General features: G+C 39.6%; 1 protein-coding gene and 1 pseudogene across 1 annotated transcript; both read right to left on the reverse strand.

The window, feature by feature from the left end:
• Window positions 1-1,686: 1,686 nt before the first annotated feature.
• Window positions 1,687-15,824, reverse strand: LOC122060724 (annotated as a pseudogene).
• A 4,094-nt stretch (window positions 15,825-19,918) lies between these two features.
• Window positions 19,919-23,284, reverse strand: LOC122061935 (magnesium-chelatase subunit ChlH, chloroplastic; the record flags this gene model as incomplete). Its single annotated transcript, XM_042625518.1, has 2 exons — window positions 19,919-20,956; window positions 21,476-23,284. Coding segments are annotated over 2 exons (2,664 nt in total), but the record flags the coding sequence as incomplete, so codon positions are not given.
• Window positions 23,285-23,570: the final 286 nt, after the last annotated feature.

Genomic DNA, 23,570 nt, shown 5'->3' on the forward strand with positions numbered 1-23,570 from the left:
GAAGGGGGGAGGGGGGCAGGGAAATCTTACGATCCCATCTCAACATATGGTGGCTGATTCCACATTGATTTCCTATAGGAATTGTTGTGCTTGATGTGGTCTTGGGTCCCCTTATCTTGTAAGTCGGTTTATGGGGTTGAGTTCTTGTAGAACCATATCAATGATATCAGAGCAACTGATCCTCAACCCAACTAGTATACGGAAGGGGCGACCTAGTGTCAGAGTGAGATCCACGAGGAAAGGGCTACCTGCCTCTAGGCAGAAACCCTGGAGCCAAGTGAGAACCACTTAGAAAGGGTTACCTGATCCTATGTGGGTTGCCGTGGATGCCGGATTCGGAAGCATGGTGGTATGTTACAATCCCATATCAGAATATGGGGGATGATCCCACATCGATTTCCTATGAGATTGATGTGGATTGATATGGTCCTGGATTCCCTCATCTTGTAAGCCGATTTATGAGGTTGAGTTCTTCCAAAACCATATAATGATAGCTCCTCATTTCTTGTCTATTGACATTTTCCTACGCACAGGACCGAGTTTTGAGTGAAGGAAAAATTCTTCACCGATGGCAGTCATTGCACTTTGATGAGTGTTTGAGAACAGTGGTCTCCAATGTTCAGCTTCCATCCCTTTATTATGGAGTCTAGGGAAAGCGGAAGCAATGAAAGTTCTATTTGAAGGATAAACCATGATAGTTGAAAGTTGAAACCTAAGATATATAATGATATATAGAGAGCTAATTGACAAATCAAAAGTTGGGAACACAGGTTCATCTAGAGTTGCAATGGGAGGTAGTTGAATTCTGCTCAAAAGTGATAAAAGGCACAAGTACTTTGGTAAAGATGCTGTCTCTTTCTCTCTCTCTCTCTCTCTTCCAGCTTCTTTATGTATAGTCCATTTTCTGCAATTTTCTGAGCTAGTTCCTCTGAAAGACTCTGTAGACCAATCCTGAACACACTCTGGCACCCAACGCTTAACACACAAAATCCAACATTGGCAAAGGAAACCGGAAAAAAGTATAATCCGGTGCAAGAAGAAACTTCATTTATAATTTATCCTCATACCATTTCACTTCACAGTACCACACATTTTTTTTTTTCACTACACTCCCAATAAAATGCGGCATAATTTTGCAAATTTGTTGAATGCAAAATAAGTGCATAATTTCCCCTCGGCACCCTCTCCATTTTGTAACAATAGGAGAACTGGCATATAAGCAACCCATGGGAAAACATGTGATTCCCTTTAGAACTATATAAAGAAACCAACCTCTTAATTGGAACTAAAACAAATACAGGATGAGATAAATGCATTTCAAAATATAGTTTTTCACTCGATGGTATCCTATTGAAGCTATTTTTTGTTCACCACATCAAGAGAGCTCCATTTATGTCATTGTTGGATAATTGAGATCCTCCAACTATGATATGTAACTGGAAACTACATATGAAACTCCAATGACTACAGAATAAGGCCAAGCCATGAGAATGATAGTTGGCCATACGCATCCGAACACCTGTTTTTAGATTGTTCCGACAGCATGGGTACATACATTGTTTAGTAATAGGCCTTAACATTGAATCTTTCCTGTTAATCAATGGATTTAAAAATGTTTTTTATGGAGTAAATTGATAATGAACCCAGATATGAAGGGTTCAGTCATTACACTGTATAAATCCACACACAAGACCATTTTACATCTTTTGTTGATTCTTGCCGGAAAAATCCAAATCATACCAGGCATCCCGGCTCAAGTGCTTCTTGACTAATTCTTTAGCAATAGCAAGAGCATACCCCTGGGCCTTTACAGGGTAATGCTTTGTCCCCGCTTGCCATTTGTTTGAAAAAGATTTCCACTCTCTTCTCCATTCTTCTAGCTGAAAGGCCCTGTTTTCTCTTAAACTTGTTGATAAATGATTGAAGTATATGGAAGCCCTTGGCAGATAATAATCTTCCAAAAGCCCACTCCAGAACCTGTTGGCTGTCCATAAGCGACGGCCAATATATCATTATCAATGTAAACATAATTAAAACGGGAAAGTAATTATGATCAGTAATACCATAGTCATGAAGTAGGCTCTGATTGGTTTCTGTGTTATCAAACCACATTGTTATTTGTGGTCTCGCGTTCCATTCAGACTGAGAATGTGGAAAAAAATTTTAAATAATCCCAAATTCTCAACGAAATTATGAAAGAAATCAAATAAGTGAATAAATTCTTTGTTCCAAGCTGCTTCAACTCGTTTGGAGTTACAGCAAGACTTTTCGCACTTTCTAACCAATTTCCCAATAGAAAACTATCATCAGAAGCCAGAAGAGTATCGATGTCGTTGATGAGTTGAATGAACCATTCACCATTAACACTTAAAACTTTGTCTTCCTTGTTCTGAAATGCAATCACTGCGTCCAAATACACCTGGTTTGCAAGCTTTGATAGTACTTGACGAGTTAAGTCGACTAAGTCATACCTGTCATAATTTATAATCAGTATGCCAACATTATATCTCCAGTAGATTTAGACAACAAAAATAACAAGTATGATGATAGTAGAGCAAAAAATGCTTAATTAGAAAAGACAACTAGCAAATGTGGCTATTAAAGAGCAATGACAGCAAGACAAATGCAAATATCATTTGATGCCACATATATGAAGTGCTTCTGAAGATAGCATTGAAATAAAACATGCATTTCAGTCAAAAAGTCGTTATGTAAACAAAATGTAGGGCCTTCTACCTATATGTGGGGCTTCCTGCAAGATCATTTCCTGCTTTGAGGAAAAGACGTAAAGCATTAATGACCTCCTTCTCGGAGTACCATAAATGTGGCGAGGCAAAGAAGAGATCATTTCTGTTGAGGAGAATATTCTAGTTCTGTTCAATATAAATTGCACCTTCTCTTCTCTTGACCTGGACAAACCAGGTCTCAGTGAAGGATCCCAGTCCGGGAATTCAACAATGTAATCTTTGTTACGAGCCTGCACCACATGAACAAAGTATGATCAATAAACCATATGATTAGTATCTGAGACTGAAAAATAATTAGAATTAAGTTAAGTAACATGTCATAGGTTGGCAAAACATTCAAGCTAGAAAAAAGTTCAGAAATATACTAAAGGGAAAAAAATATGCCAACTCCATATAATTGAATTTGAATTCAAAGCTCACAAATGCAAGTTAATTTGACCCTGCAAAAGATTCTTTCTCAACCGACGAATCAGGATTCTGATTTCAAACCAAGATGCAAGAAGATGCCACTCTCTATTTATTCTCCAGAAAATGAATCTCAGAATCACTACAGCATGAAATTCTTAAAAATATTTTATAACCTCATCTTCCAGCCATTAATCCCTTCATATATAAGAGCAACCCACTGTACAAGGCTCCCGCTACTGCAGGGACTGGGAGGGGAAAATGTACACAGCCTTATCCCCTGCTACAGAAATACAACAAAGATATAGCACTTTCAAATATGTAAATGGCTTTTTGGGTGAAAGTGGAAGAGACCTACACACAATTTTAACCGTCAAGGTGGCAGTGCTTCATTGTTCATTAAGTAATAATAACCACAAAAAGACTAGTACTATATGCTAATATTGATGCAACGCCCGGTTGCAAACACTAGATTTGGGTTGCTATGGCCCACCAGAAAGATAACAACCCAATTTAAAGTTGCAGTGAAAATTTTGCAAATATTCAGAACAGTTCAATACCCCTTTGGATATGGTAAACAGAACAGGGACCAAACAAAAAATAAAATTGAAGGAAAGGACTAAACTGGAAAGTAAAACAAGAATGGGGATAAAACAGAAACAAATTAAGAATGAATGGCATTTTGTGCAAATAATAAGATTTATGGCCTTATAAATAACAAAAGGTATTCATCTCCTACCTCTCTACAGCAGCAAGCCAGCAATGGGTATGCATGGTTGCAGGTAAGAGAACTCATCAGTCACCAATATGAGGTCCAATCAACCTGAAATTTCTGGTGGAGGTCACTAACTCAATGACCTGCTAATTCCAACTGACAAGCACTCGATTCAGCAGTCTGGAAAAAAAAAAAACACTCTGAAACAGGACCTAGCAGATGACAAGGGACCAGTCCTAGTTGCAGGCCAGTAACTCCCAACAGATTGGTTTAAGAGCTAAGCACTTGGGGTTTGGGTCACCCTAGATGAGTGATCTAACACCCCAAATTTCAGACTGAATGGATAAACCACAAAGAAGATCAATTAAATCCTACTAAGCCCAGTAGATCAACAATTTCAGGATAAAGAAATAACGCAGAACAAGAGTAGAAGGAAAGAAGATTAGGGAACCAGTAAAAATAAGGGAAAATACTGTGGTTGGATCAGACATTAGAAGATGATAGAGCTGGAGGAGAAGAAACAAGACAGAGAAGAAGACAGAAGCACAAATCGGACCAGATTTCCTGTTAGGTCTTAGAAACACTATCCCAAATATCCTCAGCAGTTTCCTTTCGGATAAATCTCCTGCCTACCTCAGCTTTAATGGGAAAAAGCAGCCACATCATAACAATAGAGTTTGCAGTTTCCCATTTCTGGTAACCTGGATCAGCGACAATGGGAGCCTTGATAGCCCCAGTAATGTATCCTAGCTTCCCTTTACTTCGTAGGGATAGCCTCACAGATTGTGACCAATCCAAATAGTTGGTGCTACCCAACTTCACAAAAGAAATTTGAGCTTTGTGATTATAAAAAGCAATCGAACTGAGGTTGGTACTATTCGATCCACCCAATGTAGCTTCCATAGGTTCTGTGAGATCAGGCACGATGTAAGGATACCCCTAAAACAACACAAAGTGGGGATGATACCCAACAAACAACTGGGGAGAATATACTCTACCTAAAAAAATTCCTTCCCAGCACTCAGAGACAACAGCAGGAAATGAGTGACATATAACTTAAAGGAGTTTAGCAAACCACATTCTCCAAGGTGTAGCATCATCACAAGGCAACACATTATGCTCAAATAACATTCCTTACAAGTCCAAGGTAACAAAATCTCACATACACATTTTTTAGCTAAAAACACCAAAAAAACAAGGTCGGCGGTAGCTATATTCCAGCAGTAAAATGGGTTTTGGAGAAACACCTCTTAGAATAAGCATGCGAGACCATTTGGGTTTTTTAGGGGGCCCTAGGGCGATCCAAGGGAGCTTTGTTCCAGCTTCAAAGCTGGCCGGATGAAGAAGAGGGAGAAAAAACTTCCCAGGGCTGGAAGTTGTTGATGCAAGATCCAAGTCCCTATGTCTTCAAATAAAAACGTCCCTTGATGTCACAATGGTCTTATTTCATGCCTATCTCATTATTACAATGGTCTTCTTTCATGCCTATCTCATGATTTCTTCAATCCTTTCACATGGTAGATCCTTTTTTGGAACCATTTTGTAACCTAGGGTTCCAAAGAGAAAAAAAAAAGAAAGTGAGAAACTTGTAGCATGACTCTCAAACCAACACCTTAAGCTCTGATACAAAGTTAGAATGTAAAGATGGAAGGAGAAACAAGAGAATGGAGGGTTGGAGAAGAAGAAGAGAGTAGTGGAATGTTGTGTCTAGAGAAAAAATTCTCTACCACATATATATTACTTCACTAACAAGATGTAAAGAATTACATACACCTCCCTAGAGAGGCAGCAAAGGGAAAAATAGAAAATACAATTAGTGACAAGAATATAATACACTTAACCCTAAAGTACCCTCATTAAATTAACTCTAATAGAGAGAGGTAATTGACTCCATGGCATATGAGATCATCAACGAGCTTCCCGATGGGCCAACATAAGATTTATGGAGCCATATAGTGATATAGCTCAAAAGTGCAATAATTCAAAAGAAGGATGGAAACCCTGGTTTGCAGAACATAGAAAAGGCTTACAACCAATGGGAGGGCATGATTACTTTTGAAGGATGCTTCATGTCAGACAGGCGGCCTCTATGAAGAATAACAAAGGTTAGAATGTTATGTCAATCTGTGACTTCTTTGTCAAGGTTGAGGCGTGCAATGAAAGATTGTCTAAACCCTTGGTTTAGAAGGCCTCTCCCAAAGAGAAATTGACAAGCTTTTGATTTTTGAGAAGCTACAAAAAGCATTCTGTTTTCACTTGCGGGTATTATTCATTGGAATGGTCTATATGGAGATGCAAGGTTCATTTATGGTTTAGTCATACCATTATCATATTCTTGTTATGGTGATATCCAGTAGAAAGCTCAATTTGGGTTACGTTGATCATGCTGATATATTCATTTGTGGTTTAGTCAATACCGTAACCATATTCTTGTTAAGGTGAAATCCAATAGAAAGCTCAAGTTGCGATATATTGATCCTGTTGATAAACATTTTTCTGTGCCCCTCCTAACAGCTCGAGATTTTGGGATAAGTGGTTGTACCATGGTATCAGAGTCAGTAGGTTGGGTGTTTGATCTTTGGTAGGTGTGGAGGAGTGTGTTATTCTGTCCCTCCACCATATGCCCTTGGTGCCATGAGCAAAGACGTGTGTGTGTGGGCCTGCATGTTCGGTGAGGTGTTGGTATATATTGTTGCGTGCCCTTCCTAACAGCTAGAGCTTTTAGGATAAGAGGCTATAACAGATCCTCGTACCAAAGTTTAAGTTTCTGTGCAAATGGTAGAACTAAACTAAACCAAATCCAAAGATCCCTGGGTTTTTATGGAAAATGGACACATGTCCAAATGAAGGATGGTGCTAATCGTCTCTTGTTCCTTTTGCCATGGGAAGGAATTGGGAGTGGTGTGGACACCATGGAAAGGAGAGAAAATATAACCAAAAGTTCAGTGATAAAAAATTTCAATGCATATTAGCACATTTTTTTCTGTCCCATGGGGGTGGGGTTAGAGAGGCATTAAAACAATTATCTTCAATATGCCATTATGGATAAGTTGAACTTACAGGAATTCCATCCGTGCAGTTGTCTATTGTTCGGTAAAGAATCCTCCATGCTTCCTCAATTTCAGAAACTGGTTTACCATAATGTCGACGTGAGTAGGATAACAGCCACCCCTACAAGCACAATGAACCAAGTTAGACCCCAGTAATACATAACATTGAAACTGATAGCCATTAGCAACAAAAATGATAAATGAGTCTTGTGCTGAACACTGATATACCTACATACTCGTACAGCATCTAAAAGAGAGCAGGAACATATGTTCAATTGCATGTTGGTAATGTAAGTGAGCATGTGAGAGAGAGAGAGAAGACATTCACAAAAGTAAATCATAAAGCTCCAAAATCACGAGAAGGGAAGATTTACAATAGTAGCTTAGTAAGCACCCTGAATCCCTTATGGTCCAACACAATTCTCCCAAGCATTTGCAAGTGACAAGTTTTACGATGTCCACATGTGCCAGTCAAAATTGAATGAAATGTTGTGGTTTCATTAGCCACCGAAATGAAGCTCACATGTAACAAAAAAGTGAAGCATTCATTACATCAGATCAACAATATTAAAGTTACAGAAGGTGATATGGAACTGTCAATCATTTGTTACCTATGAAAATGACTTTCCTGTGTGTTAAAATTTCGCACCTTCCGTAGGTTTTCTGTGATGTGTAAACTTTTCTGATTGATCCTAGGACACAATTCGTTATTAATCAAGAAAATATATGATTATGTTGATCCACTTTTTTGTTGGGAAAGACCCATATATGAACAATATATGAAAATTTTGTTGGCAGTCCCGGCAAACCTGCTATTAAGCCTAAAGGGAAAAAGAAATGCTTATATGGGTTCTATGAGATGCATGTTTTTGAAGTATCATTTTACACTTGCTAAATTGGGTTACTTGGAGAGAGAGAGAGAGAGAGACTCACAAATCACGCGTTTACATTCTCCACTCTTTGATTGGGTTTCCTGTCTCAAATATGTTAAAGGTATTTATAGATCAGGCTTGGTTGATATTTGGTGATATATTTTTCAGTCTTAATTTCTGATTTCCCCCTAAAACATGTTTCTAATTGTGGGCTTGTTCTTGTTTGTAAATATGCATACGTATGAGTCATATTGTAAAATTATGAGAGAGAGTAATTGAAAGCCGCTATCATAGTGTCACCAAGGCGACGTTTGCCTGGGGCCTAGGCAACAATCACCTTATTGCACTGTCTATTGCATTGTGTTTTGTCACTTATTTATGCCAAGAAAAGAAATACAAAATTCATGAGAATAACTTCCCAGATAAAACTTAACAAAGCATAAATAGGAAAACAGATTACCAGCTGTAGATGTCAGTCACATCACCATATCCTGCAAAATTTTCAGGAAAAAAAAAAAGTAAGAAACCTTAAGTAGTCTATGTAGACGAAGTTTGTGATAGAAAAATAATCATGATCTGCATCAGAAACGAAAGATAAAAGAGTTTTCTTCCATGGAGTCATCAATCACTGTGGCTGTTCTGTTTGCCTTTTAGTGTCCAAGAATATCTTAGGGCTTTTTGGGCTTTAGCTTATGGGAGAGGGTTCTATTGGGGGAAAATGCACAATCACGAGGAAAAAACAAAGTAAACAATCACACACAACACGAGGAATTTAACGTGGTTCCGCTTGAATGCCTACATCCACCCAAGCGAACCAAAATATTTTCACTACGCCAGAAAAACTCTCTACACCACTCTCCACCTCAAAATGTGATCTCCCATTCCTTGTGTCCAAGTCTAAGGTTTTCCCATAGAAACAATACATAGGAAACCCTAAAAGGCCAAGACCATAATCCCCACACAATTACATTTTTACCTACCGACATGTCATGGACCCAAAACCCGACCTAATTACAGATACAGGCCCAATAGCAATTATGTGGACCCACAAAATACAAAACACACCCAACCCCAATAGGAGAGGTAGTTGGTCCTTCTCTTCGATCTTAACATTAAGAGTCGACAATTCCGTCAATATTATGTTAAACTCATCCAAGTGAACCTTATAATTTGCTCCTTCTGAAAATGAACGCCATATAATCTTTTCTTAAATACCAGACATTTTGTTTACAACCTGGACTTGTACCTGCTCTCCAGCTTTGCCCAAACTTCCACTTCCCAAAGAGTGTTATCCAAAAGATACAATTGGATCATGTTATTTGCTAGATCCCCAACTCTTGCCACTCATCTTCTCAAGCTTTTCCAATTTCTTCCTGAGAACTTTGACTGTCCCCTCCCGCGCAAGAATATTTTTCACCTGTTGTTGCCATAGAGTGAAATCATTATGGCCAAAGAAACATTCTATGGAGAAGCTCGAACCCTTCACCATGATTCAATTTACTCGATTTGTGCCCTTCGTGTCCGCCATAAACTTCAATGGACTTGATCACTATTGATCTGCACGATCTACACCGACATAGGGGTCGAACCATCCCCCTCCATTGAGCCTGGAACACTGAAAAACAATAGGAACACTTAACCTTCATACTACACCTTCTGTACAAAAAACAGATTTTTCATACAAAACCCTACCCATACCGAAACCAGCTTAAAAAAGCTTCCTTTTTTTTTTCACCTTAATATGTGAACACTCCTTCCCCTTTATCAAATTCACACTTTTACTCCTCCCCCCACCCTGTTTTTCAATTTCCTCTTTCTACTCTTCAATTGCACTAATAACAAACCACAATGCGCACTACCCTTTATACCGTGGGTCACCCAGTTTTGACCCAATTCATTTTTCTAAGCAGCCTTTCTCTTCCTCCACTCCGCACACTTCTTCCCTAGGGCTTTGTGCCATTTTATTGGTTCTTCCACCTTTTTTCTTTTGAATGGGCAAAAAACTCAAATAACTAACGCAAATTAATAAGAAAGAAGTACACAATCACTGCATACCAAGACCGAGAGAGATGTTGCAAGATTGCTACCCAAGAAAACTAACATATAGCGTACCAATGTACGACGACCACAATCGTGTCGTATCAAAGTACAAAGAAGACCGGAAAAAAAACAAACGATTCGGATCAAGAAGCAAACAGCCTAATAAAATCAAATCCCTTGTGACAACTCCCTTGACCCTTCTATGTCCATCTTCCCCTGACCCTTCCCCTTCCATGTCTACCATCCCTCCAGTGGACCTTCCCACCAAAACATTAACTCAGCCTTTCCCCATCCTTCCTCTTCCTTCCAAGGAAACTACCTCTCCTCCTTCCTCCCTCAACACCCACTCCCTCTCCAACTAACACTCTCCTAATCCTCAACCTTGGATGACCCGTTTTCCCTCCTTTGCTCACCCCCCTCCTATGAACGTCTCTCCCTGCACTTTGTCCCTCCAGCCATCTTCAACAGTCAGATTGTTGGTCTCTGCCCCTCTAACCTTCTTGCTCTTGAGATCTCCAAATGGAGACACTGCCTCGTTGGTCAATTCCTAGGTAGCCGACCCCCTTTCCCTGTTGTTAAAGCTCCCTTTGTTAGACAATGGAGACCCTGTGGATCAATGGAACCTTCCTCCTTGACAACGTCTTATTCCTTTTCAACTTCTCACTAGAAGAAGGCAAAACAAAATTATGGAAACTGGTCCTTGGCAGGTGGGAAAGAAACCCATCTTTATACGACAATGGGATCAGTTTATGCATCTTCATAAGTTTTTTTTGGATGAATAATAATATATAAACCCAAGAAGAAGAAATATACAAGCAGAAAAAAGGGGGGGAGGGAAGGTCCAAGGGCATCAAAGGGAAAAACCCCAAACAAAAAAGTCTGCCACTATTGGATACAAATCCTCAAGGGGTGGGGGGAGAATAGAGTGGGGAAGATTCCAAGAGTCTATAATATGCCTGTTTCTGGTGGAGGAGGGGACTGTACGGCGAGGGGGAAAGCTATTTTGGTGGAGACATCAAAAGAGATGGCTTTCCAAATCCCATCGAAGGAGTAGGAATTGGAAGTCCATCTACGGAGGTTTCTCTCCATTCAAATGTGGTTGATGGTGGCACAAAAAGCAAGCTTACCAATGGTATCACAAATGGTGGGGCCATGGAAGGTCATGTCAATCCAAAGCCATTCCCTAGTAAGAGGTAAAATTCTTCTACAAGCTGGCCAGCAATTAGAAAGGACTTTCCTCCAAATAGTGGAGGCGAGGGGATAGGAAAAGAAGAGGTGATCCACCTCTTCGGTTCTATGAGAGAGAAATGAGAGTTATGTATCATATGTGCGGTCTGAAATTTTAATACTACAAGCCCATTGTTAGAATAAGGATAAGTGTACCATAGGGGCACATTGGGGTTTTCCCCCTCCACCGACCCTAATTAGAGTGGGGGCGGCTGGATGAAGGGTATACTTATATAATTTATAGTTTCCGTTTTGTACTCCTATCATGATTCTATATTATAAATAGAGGACTTGTGTGATTAGTTAAAGACACACAAGCATTCTCCCATTCATCCTGTTAACACACATTAAACATTAGTGTGCCCATAGGATGAATATTTTGTGTTCCCCTTGATGTAGGGGATTTCCTAGAAGACTAGGGTCCCTACAAGAGTGACTCAATTAAGGTCAGACAAACTTAAGGGGGTCTTGGGATTAGGTTGGGATTTAGATATGCTCATCAAAACAAGATTCAACATGCAATAAATAAAGACAAATCAACATGTAGCTAGGAGCAATATCAATCTAAGCGGAAAAACACATAATAACTTACTAAAGCTTCAAGTGGGGATATGGGGAAGGGAACAAACGTCATGCGAATGTTAGGTTCAGCACAAATCAATCTAGACACCAAATAAGATATGCAAACAATCAATGTCCTCAAGCAGCCAACTAAAATAGAAAATCAGCAAGGGTTTTGGAGATATAACAGTGAAGAAATGTCTTAAAACAGTAGCTAAAACAGTCATAAACGAAGGGGCAAGGGCTGGTTTCAATGATAATGGACTGCAAACATATAACAGGGGATTAATGGGGGTGGGGGGCTTAGTTTAATTACTTACCTGTCCACTGTCCAAAAAGAGAAGAGAAGAAGAAATCGAGGTCTACCAAGATTGAGGATTGCTGCCCAGATTGACTGCTGTAGAAGAAAACCATCCAGAATTATTGCAGCTCTCGTTTGTTTGAAGGGAGGACAGCCTTTATTGACAATAGTACAGAGAATAAAGTGCAACAGCCAGTCTTCGATTCATTGAAGAAGAGGCAGCAGTATCCCTAACAGTAGTGCAGGAAGACAATGGTACTTTGATCGATCCTTGGCTGCTTGAGGGAGGAGCACCTGTCTTCAACAATAATACCAGAAAAAAAAATAGAGAGGCTGCAATATTGAGACAGCCAAGAGAAAGAGGGAGAGGAGTAGAAACTGAGAAAAAGAAAGGAGGCGAGAAAGAGAGGAACCGAGAGAGGGAGAGAATCGTGAGAGGGGTGGGGAGATTTGCTCAAAGGCTACTTTCAATAATTTTTTTCCATTCCTTCCGTTGTGGCCTAGGCCACTACATAAATGATAAACTTAGTTACTAAAAATAAAAAGAGGTCAATTGGAAAGTAAATAAAGACTTCCTAAAAACTAACAACTAGTAAAGTAGTTTCCTAATTAATTAAAAGACTAACAAGGAAAAGAATATTCTAAAAATAAACTACTAAACTAACAACTAATGGGGCCCACAAGATTTTCTGAGATCTGGAAAGAGAGAGAGGGGCTCAATCCAGCGCTGGGAAGGCTGGATCGAGCCTCTTTTTCTTCCTCCTTTTTCTTCTTCTTCTTTCTTCCTCTGCTTTCTATTCTTCCAGCCACAAAGATGGTTGTTTCTTTTTCTTCTTGCGTCTGTACACCTTGATGTCTCCATCACCCCTTCTTTACCAAATCTTTTGGGGAGGAGTTAGCAGAACCGCCGGATCCACAGGATTACTGGAACTGCAGCCTTACCTGACACCAAACTGGGTGCTGCACTCCACCATCTCGTATTTATGTGTCATGTTTCAGCCCAAATGGACTCTGACACTTGGATGAGTAATGAATTAAATAAAAACAAAACAGCTAGGTGGCTCAAAATACATGAGGAAATTCCAGTACACCATGGGCTTTACAGTTGAGATAGGCCACAAAAAATTTAATACGTGGCAAATCCAAATGTTATCTTACTATCCATTGGTTCAAAATAGCCACATCAAACCTCCATGTGGGTCAAAGCAGGCCATAAATCCTGCTAAACCCAGCAACTCAACTACCCCGATAACCTCCTCCCAACCTTTAACCATCAAAATACCAAACCATCCCAACACCAAGCGTTTGTCATACATTTAATAGCTAAATAAGGTAAGAACCTCTTCCTCATCATCAGACTCCCTATTACAGTTAATCACTTCTTTTTTCAATGATTAAAAAGAATCTCTTGAGCACACTGCATCAGAAAGTTCTTATGTACAAAGGCATTACCCAAGTGATTTTCTGCCCTTTATTCCAAAACAACAAGGTGGTCAGCACTAGGTAGCCAGCACCAAAGCAAACTAAGGGACCAAATAATGCACAGCACAAGTAATTATCAACGAATCATCATATCTTACAGGCCCATTTATCAATCATATTAGTTATGCATATGGTTATTTTCTGTTCTAAAATAAAAAGACATAAACGCATAACAGGACCATACCTAATATAATGAACATCAGAAAACAATAACAGCAACAACAACAACAATATAATAGCAGCAATGTTAATGATACGTCAACCACAAAATCTGGGGAACAAGTTAATTTATCATTTGAATATCAGATTTTATAATTTTCCAGGTTCAGGTTTGTAGTCTTCTTTGCTCATTTGAACTAGTACTCCTCTTTTCTATTTTCTAGAACAACAACAACTCAGCCTTATCCCAACTGAATGGGGTTGGCTACATGGATCCAAACAAAGATAGCAAAAGGAAAACAGACATAAAAAGGAGAGAACACAACACAACAAAACAGTAAAGAATCACCTAGATGGGGTCGGCTTCATGGATTATTGTCCTCCAATCAGATATATTCGAGGTCATACTTGGGAGTTGGGACAAGACCTAAACTATACATGTCTTTCCTTACTACTTCTTCTATGGTCATTTTAGGCCTGCCCCTAGCTCTTTTATCTCCTTCAATCTTAATCAGATCACTCCTCCTTACTGATGCATCCACATACTCCGTCGACTATGGTCATGCCACCTCAAACTACTTTCTCGAAGCTTATCATAATTCGGGCCGATTCCCAAATTCAGCTCTAATAGGGAAATTCCTTACTTTATCCTTCCTAGTTTTGCCACACATCCATCTCAACATCTTCATCTTTGCTACACAGAGCTTATCTAAATAACACTTCTTAACTGCCCAACATTCTACCCCATATATCATAGCCGGTCGTACGACTATCTTGTAGAATTTTCCTTTAAGCTTTAAAGGAATAAGTCGGTCACACAACACCCCGAACACACCTTTCCACATCATCCCACTTTAATCCTCTGTAACACATCATCCTTCGTATCTCCTTCTTTAATTGACCCAAGATACCTAAAATTATCACTTTGGGGTACCACCTCTCTCTCCTCATTCCTCACCAGTTCATTATCCATCATATGTGATTAAAGTTACACCATTTGCAGTACCTCTCTTCTCATTCTTCATTACTTCTTATCCATCATAATGTAATTAAAGTTACACATTATGTAATCCATCTTCATTCTACTTATCTTAAAAACTCTTAATTCCAATGTTGTTCTCCATAGCTCCTACTTAGCATTAATCCCAAATTTTCATCCACCAAAACAATATCATTAGCAAAGAGCATACTAATGCAGATTTGTACCTATGGACCGATCTAAACCCATCTGGGTCTCTAGAAAAAAATGAATCGTATCCAATTTGGGTCTTTGGCTTGGAGTATATTTTAGGATTTTATTTCTATTTTCATGCAACTTTTTATTTTTGGTAGCTTAAGTAGGAGATAGCTACTAGGATTTAGTTTCCAATTAATTTGAGTTTCCAAATTATAGTAGGTTTCCTTTGAATGTTTGTTTTCTTTTACTATTTAAATGTTTGTATTCGTTCAATTAGAAGATAGATTGAGAAGATGAATCGAGTTTGGTTTTGGTGAAGAGCCTGCGGGCATTGTGTGCAATCCTTTCCCCCTCCCCCTTTCTTTGTGCGATTTCTCTCTTCACTGCAACTCTGAATTTCATCTCGAAGGTTCTTCCCTACCCCTACCGGCCCTCCATCACATACACCACGGAATTCATCTTGAATGTTCCTAGCTAAATCATCCATGATAAGAGCAACAACTAAGGGCATAAAGCAAATCCTTGATGTAACCCAATTGTAACTGAGAATTTACTACTTTGCCCTCCTATAGCTCCCACACTAATCACCACATCCTCATACATATCTTTAAGTATATCAACATATTTACTTAATACCCTTCTCTTCTCTAGCACTTGCCAAATTAGCTCTCTAAAGACTCTGTCATAAGCTCTTTCTAGGTCAACAAAGATCATATAGAGATCCTTTTTGTAGGCTCTAAATCTTTCCATAAGCCTTGTAAGGATCTACCTAGCATAAAACCAAATTGATTCTCCTTCCTATTTTCTAGATTCTTTATTTTTTTACCATAACCCAATTACTCGGCAATGCAGAGGACCATACTAGGGCACGCAATGAATCCAACAAAGGAAGTACAAAGTAGCTTCGGGAAATATTTCAACTAAATGAATCGAAGGCAATATAATACCTTGGAAACAATCTTGAATTCAAAGCTTGATACATGGGTAGGCAAAAATCTCCCAAGGAATGCCTTCGCTGCGGCTTCTTGTACAGATGCAGGTGCTCGTTTACCGTCAAGACGTCTCAACAAGGCTTCTATTGCTTCCATATCCGAGGAAGCTAGAGGGAGTAGGATAATGAAGAGAAAAAACAGAGGTCGCAAACGCCACATAATTGGATTCTTCTAAATTGAAGGGTTTGGGACGAAAGGGATCAATACCTTTACTGGTAAGTATACTTAATGAATCCCAGTAAATGCAAAACCAAACAGAGAACAGAACAGACACCATCTTATAATTTTTGCAGAGGTCACCAGATTATTGCTCCGCCCACGACAGCGAGAGCTCAGTGGTCATTTTCATCAAATCTTTTAAAAGGGGGTCTTTTTCATCTACCTAAGTATGGTTCGAGTCTTTGAGACTTTGAGGTATCGGTATCAGTCGATCCGGATCAGTATCGACACAGGCCAATCCTATACTAATGGAATGGTACAATCAATAAACCCCATTTTTAATAAAACTTAAGTGTAAAATTGTCCGAATCGGGCCGATCCGTTTAAGTTTCTGGAGTGAGCTATCATCGATCCGATACCGTGCACCTAAACAATGCCTACAAGTTCAGGACGCCCTTTTCATGTGGAGTCTAAAGGCTCGACCCTCGCTCGTACACGTCATTTTAAAAGTGAAGGGGAAAAACAGGGGAGGGACAACGTGCCCTTGTGCCCAAACATAGGAGGTTCGGAATGATCACCGTACCTTTTCTGATTGATATTCAGATGCGTGTTAGGGTGCTGGAGCAATGGCAATACTCTCAAATCGAAAGCATTTTCTTGCCAAATGAACACTCCCTGACCACATGACCCTGCACCCAAATACAAATGACGATGACATGATGGCCCCCGTCCTCTATGAAACCCAAAAAACCCACACCCAATTAATGCCCAAATGTATCCCTCATTGGCCCCGCACAACCAGAATTGGGATCCATCGTGTCTGATCTATTAGGTCGAATTTCCTTTCCATTTCTCATTTTTTATTTTCTCAAACTCACGAGATCTTCTCAAATGCGTTAACCCCCTTCCAGTGCACATTGATGGCCGGGAGACACTTGGAGTACGTGCCCCAGTGCTGCAGCCGTGTGGGAACTCAGTTAGACCAGAAGAGGATCACTGGCTCCCTGCCTTCGTCAACCAACCCCTTAGTCTGCCGGCCTTGTACAACTCCCACCCAGAAAAGGCTTCCCCTTAATGTTAGTTTCTTTAACTTTTTCTTTTCTTAGTTCTATTATTTATTATCACAAACTGCAGAATGCTGAGAACTCAATCAAAATAAAAGAGCATAACCCAACAAAAAAAAAATATGTCAAAATAAAAGAGGGTTCCACCCTCGTATAGCAACCTTTCCTTTGTTTGTCTGTTTGGTGAGCAATGCACACTCCAGAGGTTGAAATAGAAGAATAGAAAAATTAAGAAAGGAACTATAAAACTAACATCTTTATGAATGTATTTAGAATTTGACACTATTTTTTTCTGGTTTTTTGTCTTATTCTCAAATATAATGTATTTATACTACAGATATAAAAGAGTTTTTAAAAATAATTTGAAAAGGACTTATTATTATATGATTACCAAAAACTATTAGTCATGCCTATTGTTCAAATATATATATATATATATATATATATATAGAGAGAGAGAGAGAGAGAGAGAGAGCAACAATATTATTCTCGATGAAAAAAATTGTGTTATATTAAGAGGGCAAAAAAATAAACTTACAATTTATTTGGCAAATTGAGGTTGCCAATAAAAATCCCATTAAAAAATAAAAATTGGAGAATAAAAAAAAAAATCTTGTAGTTGTTTGGCAGGATAAAAAAAATCAACAAAGAAAGAAAGAGAGAGATAAGTACAAATGTGATATAGAATGAGAGACGAATAGAATAACTAGAAGAGGGATGAAGGGTGAAAAATCAAGGTAGGGGGATATAGGTTTACATAGTATTGATAGTAAGGTGGCGTGAGCACTCGCAATGATGGAGCTACTAACTCATTGAATATACAAACAAAAAAAAAAGTTTTAAAAATCAGAAGATTCTAGGCGGTCCCGTTGTGGTGAGAACTATTTTCTCATTTTTCCAAAATGAGACAAAAATAAAAAATAATAGTACTAAACAAATCATCGATAATTTCATTTCATATCTGCCTCTCTATGGAAAGGTACCCTTACAAATTTCTAGCCTAGAAATAGAAGGATTCTCTCTCTTCACAAGGAATGGATTTAGATCGACATGATTTTCACTGGGTCTTCAGTCTGTGATTCTATAGGCAAGCTTGCATTCTGTGCCACCATTGACTAGATTTGGATAGAGTGTAACCTTAGGAAATGGGCCTCCAAATCTCACCCTCTGAAGCAGATTTGAAAATCCATCTCTTTCGATGTAAAAGGAAAGATTTATAGTGTTTCTTTCACTTGTGTTGCTTCCCATAGGAATAGTCATATCATTTTGTCTTGGGGCCTCTCTCCCTCTTTACTTTGAGCTCCCTCTCTTGTCTCTTGAGGGATTGTTCTTTGCTTCTCTCTCTCTTTTGGGAATTGTTATATTCTTTTTTTTTTCCTCCTTGATAATGAATTTTTTTATTCACTCCAAAAAATTATAGGGATCTCATCTTATATGGGTTGGGTGTTCATCACATGACTTATGGCATGAGCCTGAAGCTCATTTCTTTAGATGAAACATATCTAGCCCAAATAAATGATGTTTTCTAGGTATATATACTATATTTCCAAGTATGTAAGCTATATTCCTCTCTCACTTTATATAGTCAATAACAATGGTACTATTTATGTGTTCAGACCAATGCTTATATTCCTTCTCTCCATTATATTTTGCCTAATGCTTTAATAAAAACAGCCTACTTATCAAAATGTACGTAGTAATACGAGAAGCATCGGTTTACGTCATAATTGAAAATTAAACATTAAGTTTCTTAGCCATTTTTGTATTGGCTTTCTCAAAGCCACATGTTCAATTTCCATTATAGAACTTGTTGTACCTCAAGTTTGAACTCTGATTTTCATGAAATTGTTCCACGACCAAGCTTATATTTTATCAATATATATATATATATAAGCTTATCTTGCAGATTATATTCAAAGCCTTTCCAAGTATTGATTTATACCAATACACTTAAATTCAAGCATCTATTTTAACAGAAATTCGACATGTAATGATATGCAATCTCAATAATGCCCCCACAATTTTGGGTTTCATCAGAACCATATATTTCCATATGCCAACTAAATAATTGTTTGTTCGAACGGACAAGGATCACCCTATGTGTAGGGTCAACCCTTCAAAATTTTTTATCAGCAACAAATAAGATAACAAAGTTACTTGATGTTCATAGATGCAAACCCTCCACACGACCTTAACCATTCTAAGAACGGTTCTTCCCACCACTATAGCTTTTCATTCCCATCAAAATAGTCACATTCAAGAACACTAGGGTTTTCAAAAAATCTTATGCTCAACTTCACCACACTCACAAGGGAAAGGGAGGGAGGAGCTCAATGAAGAATATTGATGGGGAACCAAATCTCGAAGAAGAGAGAGTGTGTCAATTGTGAATAAATTGGTGAGAGACTTAGATGGATCCGGCTCCTCGCCTTAGAGCCCATCCCTAAGTCTTGCCCATAGCTACTTGGGTGAGCGCCACGTGGCAAGGTGATGATCTAACAATTCCTGGCGCCTCTATCAACGCCTCATTATCCGAGCCTTTCTCAAAGCATTGGATCATCACTTCGCCATGTGACGCTCGCCTAGGTAGCTATGGGACGACTTGGGCGATGGGCGCTAAGGAGAGGAGCCCAGTGCACAAGGCTCCCGATACTTTAGGGTCTGGCAGGGGCAAGTGTATGCAGCCTTACCCTTGGTTCTGTAAGAGAGGTTGTTTCCAAATTTTGAACCCCTGAACAACAGGTTGCAATAATGCAACTTATATTGTCTCATACTCTCATCCCTTTATTTCCAGCTTAACTTTCTATAACTTTTTATAGAATATTTGTTTTTGGAGCTACCAGTCCTTCAAGACTTTCATCCATGTATGCCAACAGAAAATGAACAAGCCAGAATGCCCAGGGTTAAACTCTGATATGCTCAGGTCCAAATTTTAATGTTCAATAAGTACTCACAACTCACAAGATATTTGAAAAGAGGAAAAAAGAGAATCACATTACAGACTTACAGTGGAAGAATGATGACACAAACTCACATTACAATGCGACACTACAATGTATTGATCTCCTTCCTTATACAGATAGAGAGAAGAGCCAAAGCAGACTACAATCAAATTTTAAATGTTTATAACATTTTACAGAGTTTAATAGTTCACCGGTCAATCCCTTCAATCTTGTCTTCAACTTCAGAGTACAACTGCCTTAACTTCTCAATGTTCTCCTCATTTGTCTCCCAATACCCACGTCCATTAGCTTCTAAGAAAGTCTGCACCAACTTCCTGAATGAGTTTGGATTGGTGTTCATCAATCTCTTGAGCATATCCTCATCTTGAATGAAAGTTGAGTTTGCTTCTTCATACACCCAGTTGTCAACTTGGCCTGAGGTTGCACTCCAGCCAACCGTGTTTGTGAGTCTCTTCTCAATTTCACGCACTCCCTCATACCCACTAGACATCATACCTTCATACCACTTGGGGTTGAGCAGTTTGGTGCGAGCATCAAGCCGAACAGTCTCTGCCAGCGTCCGCACTTGTGCATTTGCTGTGGTGGTGTCAGCAATGTATGCTTTGGGCTTCTTACCATCTTTTCTGAGGTTCTGTACTAGGTTGGTTGGGTCTGAATCAAAGTAGTGGCTGACATCAGTGAGAGAGATTTCAGATGAGTCTAGATTCTGGAATGTAGCATCAGCAGTGCTGAGTGCCATCTCAAACACCTTGCGCTTCTCGGTCATGCCTGCACCAGGGGCATCACAATCAAAGGCGAATGACTTGCGGCTCAAATACATGTCCTGAAGTTGTTTCTCATCATTCCATGATGAATTCTCAACAGCAAGGTTGACGTTGGAGGAGTAGGAGCCTGATGCATTGGAGAATACACGGGTTGCAGCATCGCGTACATCAATGCCAAGGATCTGTGCTTGTTGAATTGCATGCTTCTTGACATAGTTTTGGTCCTCTGGCTCATCTAGTTCTGCGACCATCTTCACAGCACGGTCCAGGAGGTTCATCTACGAAATTAGAAGATCAGTTAGAAACAGTCTTAGCAATATTTGACAGAAAAATCAGAAAAGACTTGCGCTTTATCAGATTGCAGATTTACCTGAATACTCAGTAAGATCATATACTAATCATAAATATTTAGCAGATCTAGTTAAAAAGGAAATATAAACCTCTGGCCAGCGACCATAAGGATAATATACCAATAGTAATAATATGAAGCTGTAGCAATTATGCAGGAGAGGGGGTGGGGATCCGGTGAGGCCTTTGCTCCCTCAGATATCTCCCAGGCTAGATATTAAATTAACTAGATGGTTGTACGTCCTAAATCACTATTTGTAACTTCTATATGGATCAATTTCCATGCTGCTACTGTGAGTCTTAATGGAGGCAATAAATAACAAGTGTAGGAACATTCAATAGGTTCAAAGCTTGGCCAAGTCAGATGATGTTAGTCCTAACTTTGGATGTGACACAAGTATGCCGCCTAGATATAGATTGGAAAATAGAAAAATGTAAGAGGGGAATACCTGATTGATGAACAGATCTCTGAACACTCCCGAGCAATTGACAACAACATCAATTCTAGGCCGTCCAAGTTCTTCAAGGGTGACTGGCTCCACCCGGTTTACACGGCCAAAGGTATCTGCAATTGGCATCACCCCAATCATCCATAAAACTTGAGCTAATGACTCTCCATAGGTCTTGATGTTATCTGTGCCCCATAACACAAGTGCAACGGTCTCAGGATATTGTCCCCCATTTTCTGCCTTCTGTCTCTCGATCAACCTATCCACCACCACCTTTGCACTTTGCATGGCTGCTGCTGTTGGTATAGCCTGTGGGTCAAGTGCATGAATGTTCTTTCCTGTCGGTAAAACCTTCGGGTTCCTAATTGGGTCTCCACCAGGCCCTGGTTCCACATAACTACCTTCCAAAGCTTGCTTTAAGCTCCCTAATTCATTATCAGCCACAACTAACTTCAAACAGTCTCCCAAGAACTCAAACAAGATCCTAAGCTTCTCACGGTCAGCCCTGTAAAATTTTGTGCTTGATAAGTACTGCAGCCATGGCTCATTCAACCCAAATCCAAGGATTGAACTCAACTTATTAGCCACATCAACAACTTGGCCTTTTTTATTTGTGGTCTTCTCCACAAAGGCTGTTATTGCTCCACGTGATGCCTCCGTAATCTGGCGTAGCAGCTCCACATCCTTCAAGATACCCTTGTCACTTCCTCGATAGATATCCTCAATGCCCCTTCCTACTGTCTCAGCTAATATTGATGGGAGAGAGGAAATCCCGTCTTCAGGACGGTCCAGTGCAGCTATGTTGACTAGTGTTGCAACTGCTTCCATGGCTGATGGCGGCTCACCAATGACATGGAGACCACAAGGCAAGAGCCGAGACTCTATCTCCATGATCTTGGAGTAGACCTTCCCAACCACAAGGTCTCTCTCTTTGGCTGAAAGTTCCTCCCCTTCTTCAGGAAGATTGACGTCCTTGTCAAGGTTACATTGCTTGGCAGTGCTGATGATGGAGCTCACAATTTGAGGCCCACGACCACTGTCCTTTAGAGATTGGTAAGATGAAATTAGTTCACTGAGCTGTTTCAGGCCTTTATAAAGCCCAGCATTCTCTGCAGGAGGTGTCAGATAGCTAATGGTGTTGGCATAGCTGCGGCGCTTGGCTATGGTAGCTTCAGAAGGGTTGTTTGCAGCATAGTAGTAGACGTTGGGGATATTACCAATAAGACTGTCAGGATAGCAGACATCACTCATCCCAACCTGCTTTCCAGGCATGAACTCAAGCGAACCATGAGTGCCAAAATGAAGAACAGCATCAGCCTTGAAGATCTTCTCAACGAAGGAGTAGTATGCAGCGAATCCATGGTGTGGACTGGCTGATTTGGAGAACAGAAGTCGCATTGGATCACCTTCATATCCAAACGTGGGTTGCACCCCAATGAACACGTTACCGTACTGTTTTCCATAGACCAAAAGACTCTCGCCATCAGAATTCAGATTGCCTGGTGGTTTGCCCCAGTTCTCTTCCAGTGCAGTGGCATATGGAGTGAGTGTCTGGTACTCCCTAACACCCATCTTGTATGCAATGTTGAGGTTGGGACTACTGAATTGTGCTTCCTTATCATGAATAACATCTTCCATCAGTGACTCGGCTTTCTCAGGCAAGCCCTCAACAAAGTATCCATCTCTCTGAAGTTCCTTCAAGACAGAGTAGATGGAAGAAAATACATTGAGATAGGCAGCAGTTCCAACATTGCCCTTGTCTGGAGGGAAGCTGAACACAGTAATAGCAAGCTTTTTCTCTGCCTGCAATTAGACATAATCACATATTTAAATAAACAGAAGCAGATCTCTTGTTAACTTTCTGCCAAGTACATGATGCATGCCCTTGAATAAATTAATAAATTGTTTTATCTCATACGCATTTGACAGGCAAAATAATTTAAAAAACATAGCCATCATGCATCAAAACAACAAAATCGCATCAACATAGGCTATTTGCTTCTTAATTACTAAGTCCAGTAGTGGAATAAAAAATACAGGAGTTCTGAGCTGTGTTAATAATCATCCGTACTAAGTCATTTCTAAGAAATTGATT

The sequence above is a fragment of the Macadamia integrifolia genome, chromosome 14 (genome assembly GCF_013358625.1).
Source record: "Macadamia integrifolia cultivar HAES 741 chromosome 14, SCU_Mint_v3, whole genome shotgun sequence".
Taxonomy (NCBI): domain Eukaryota; kingdom Viridiplantae; phylum Streptophyta; class Magnoliopsida; order Proteales; family Proteaceae; genus Macadamia; species Macadamia integrifolia.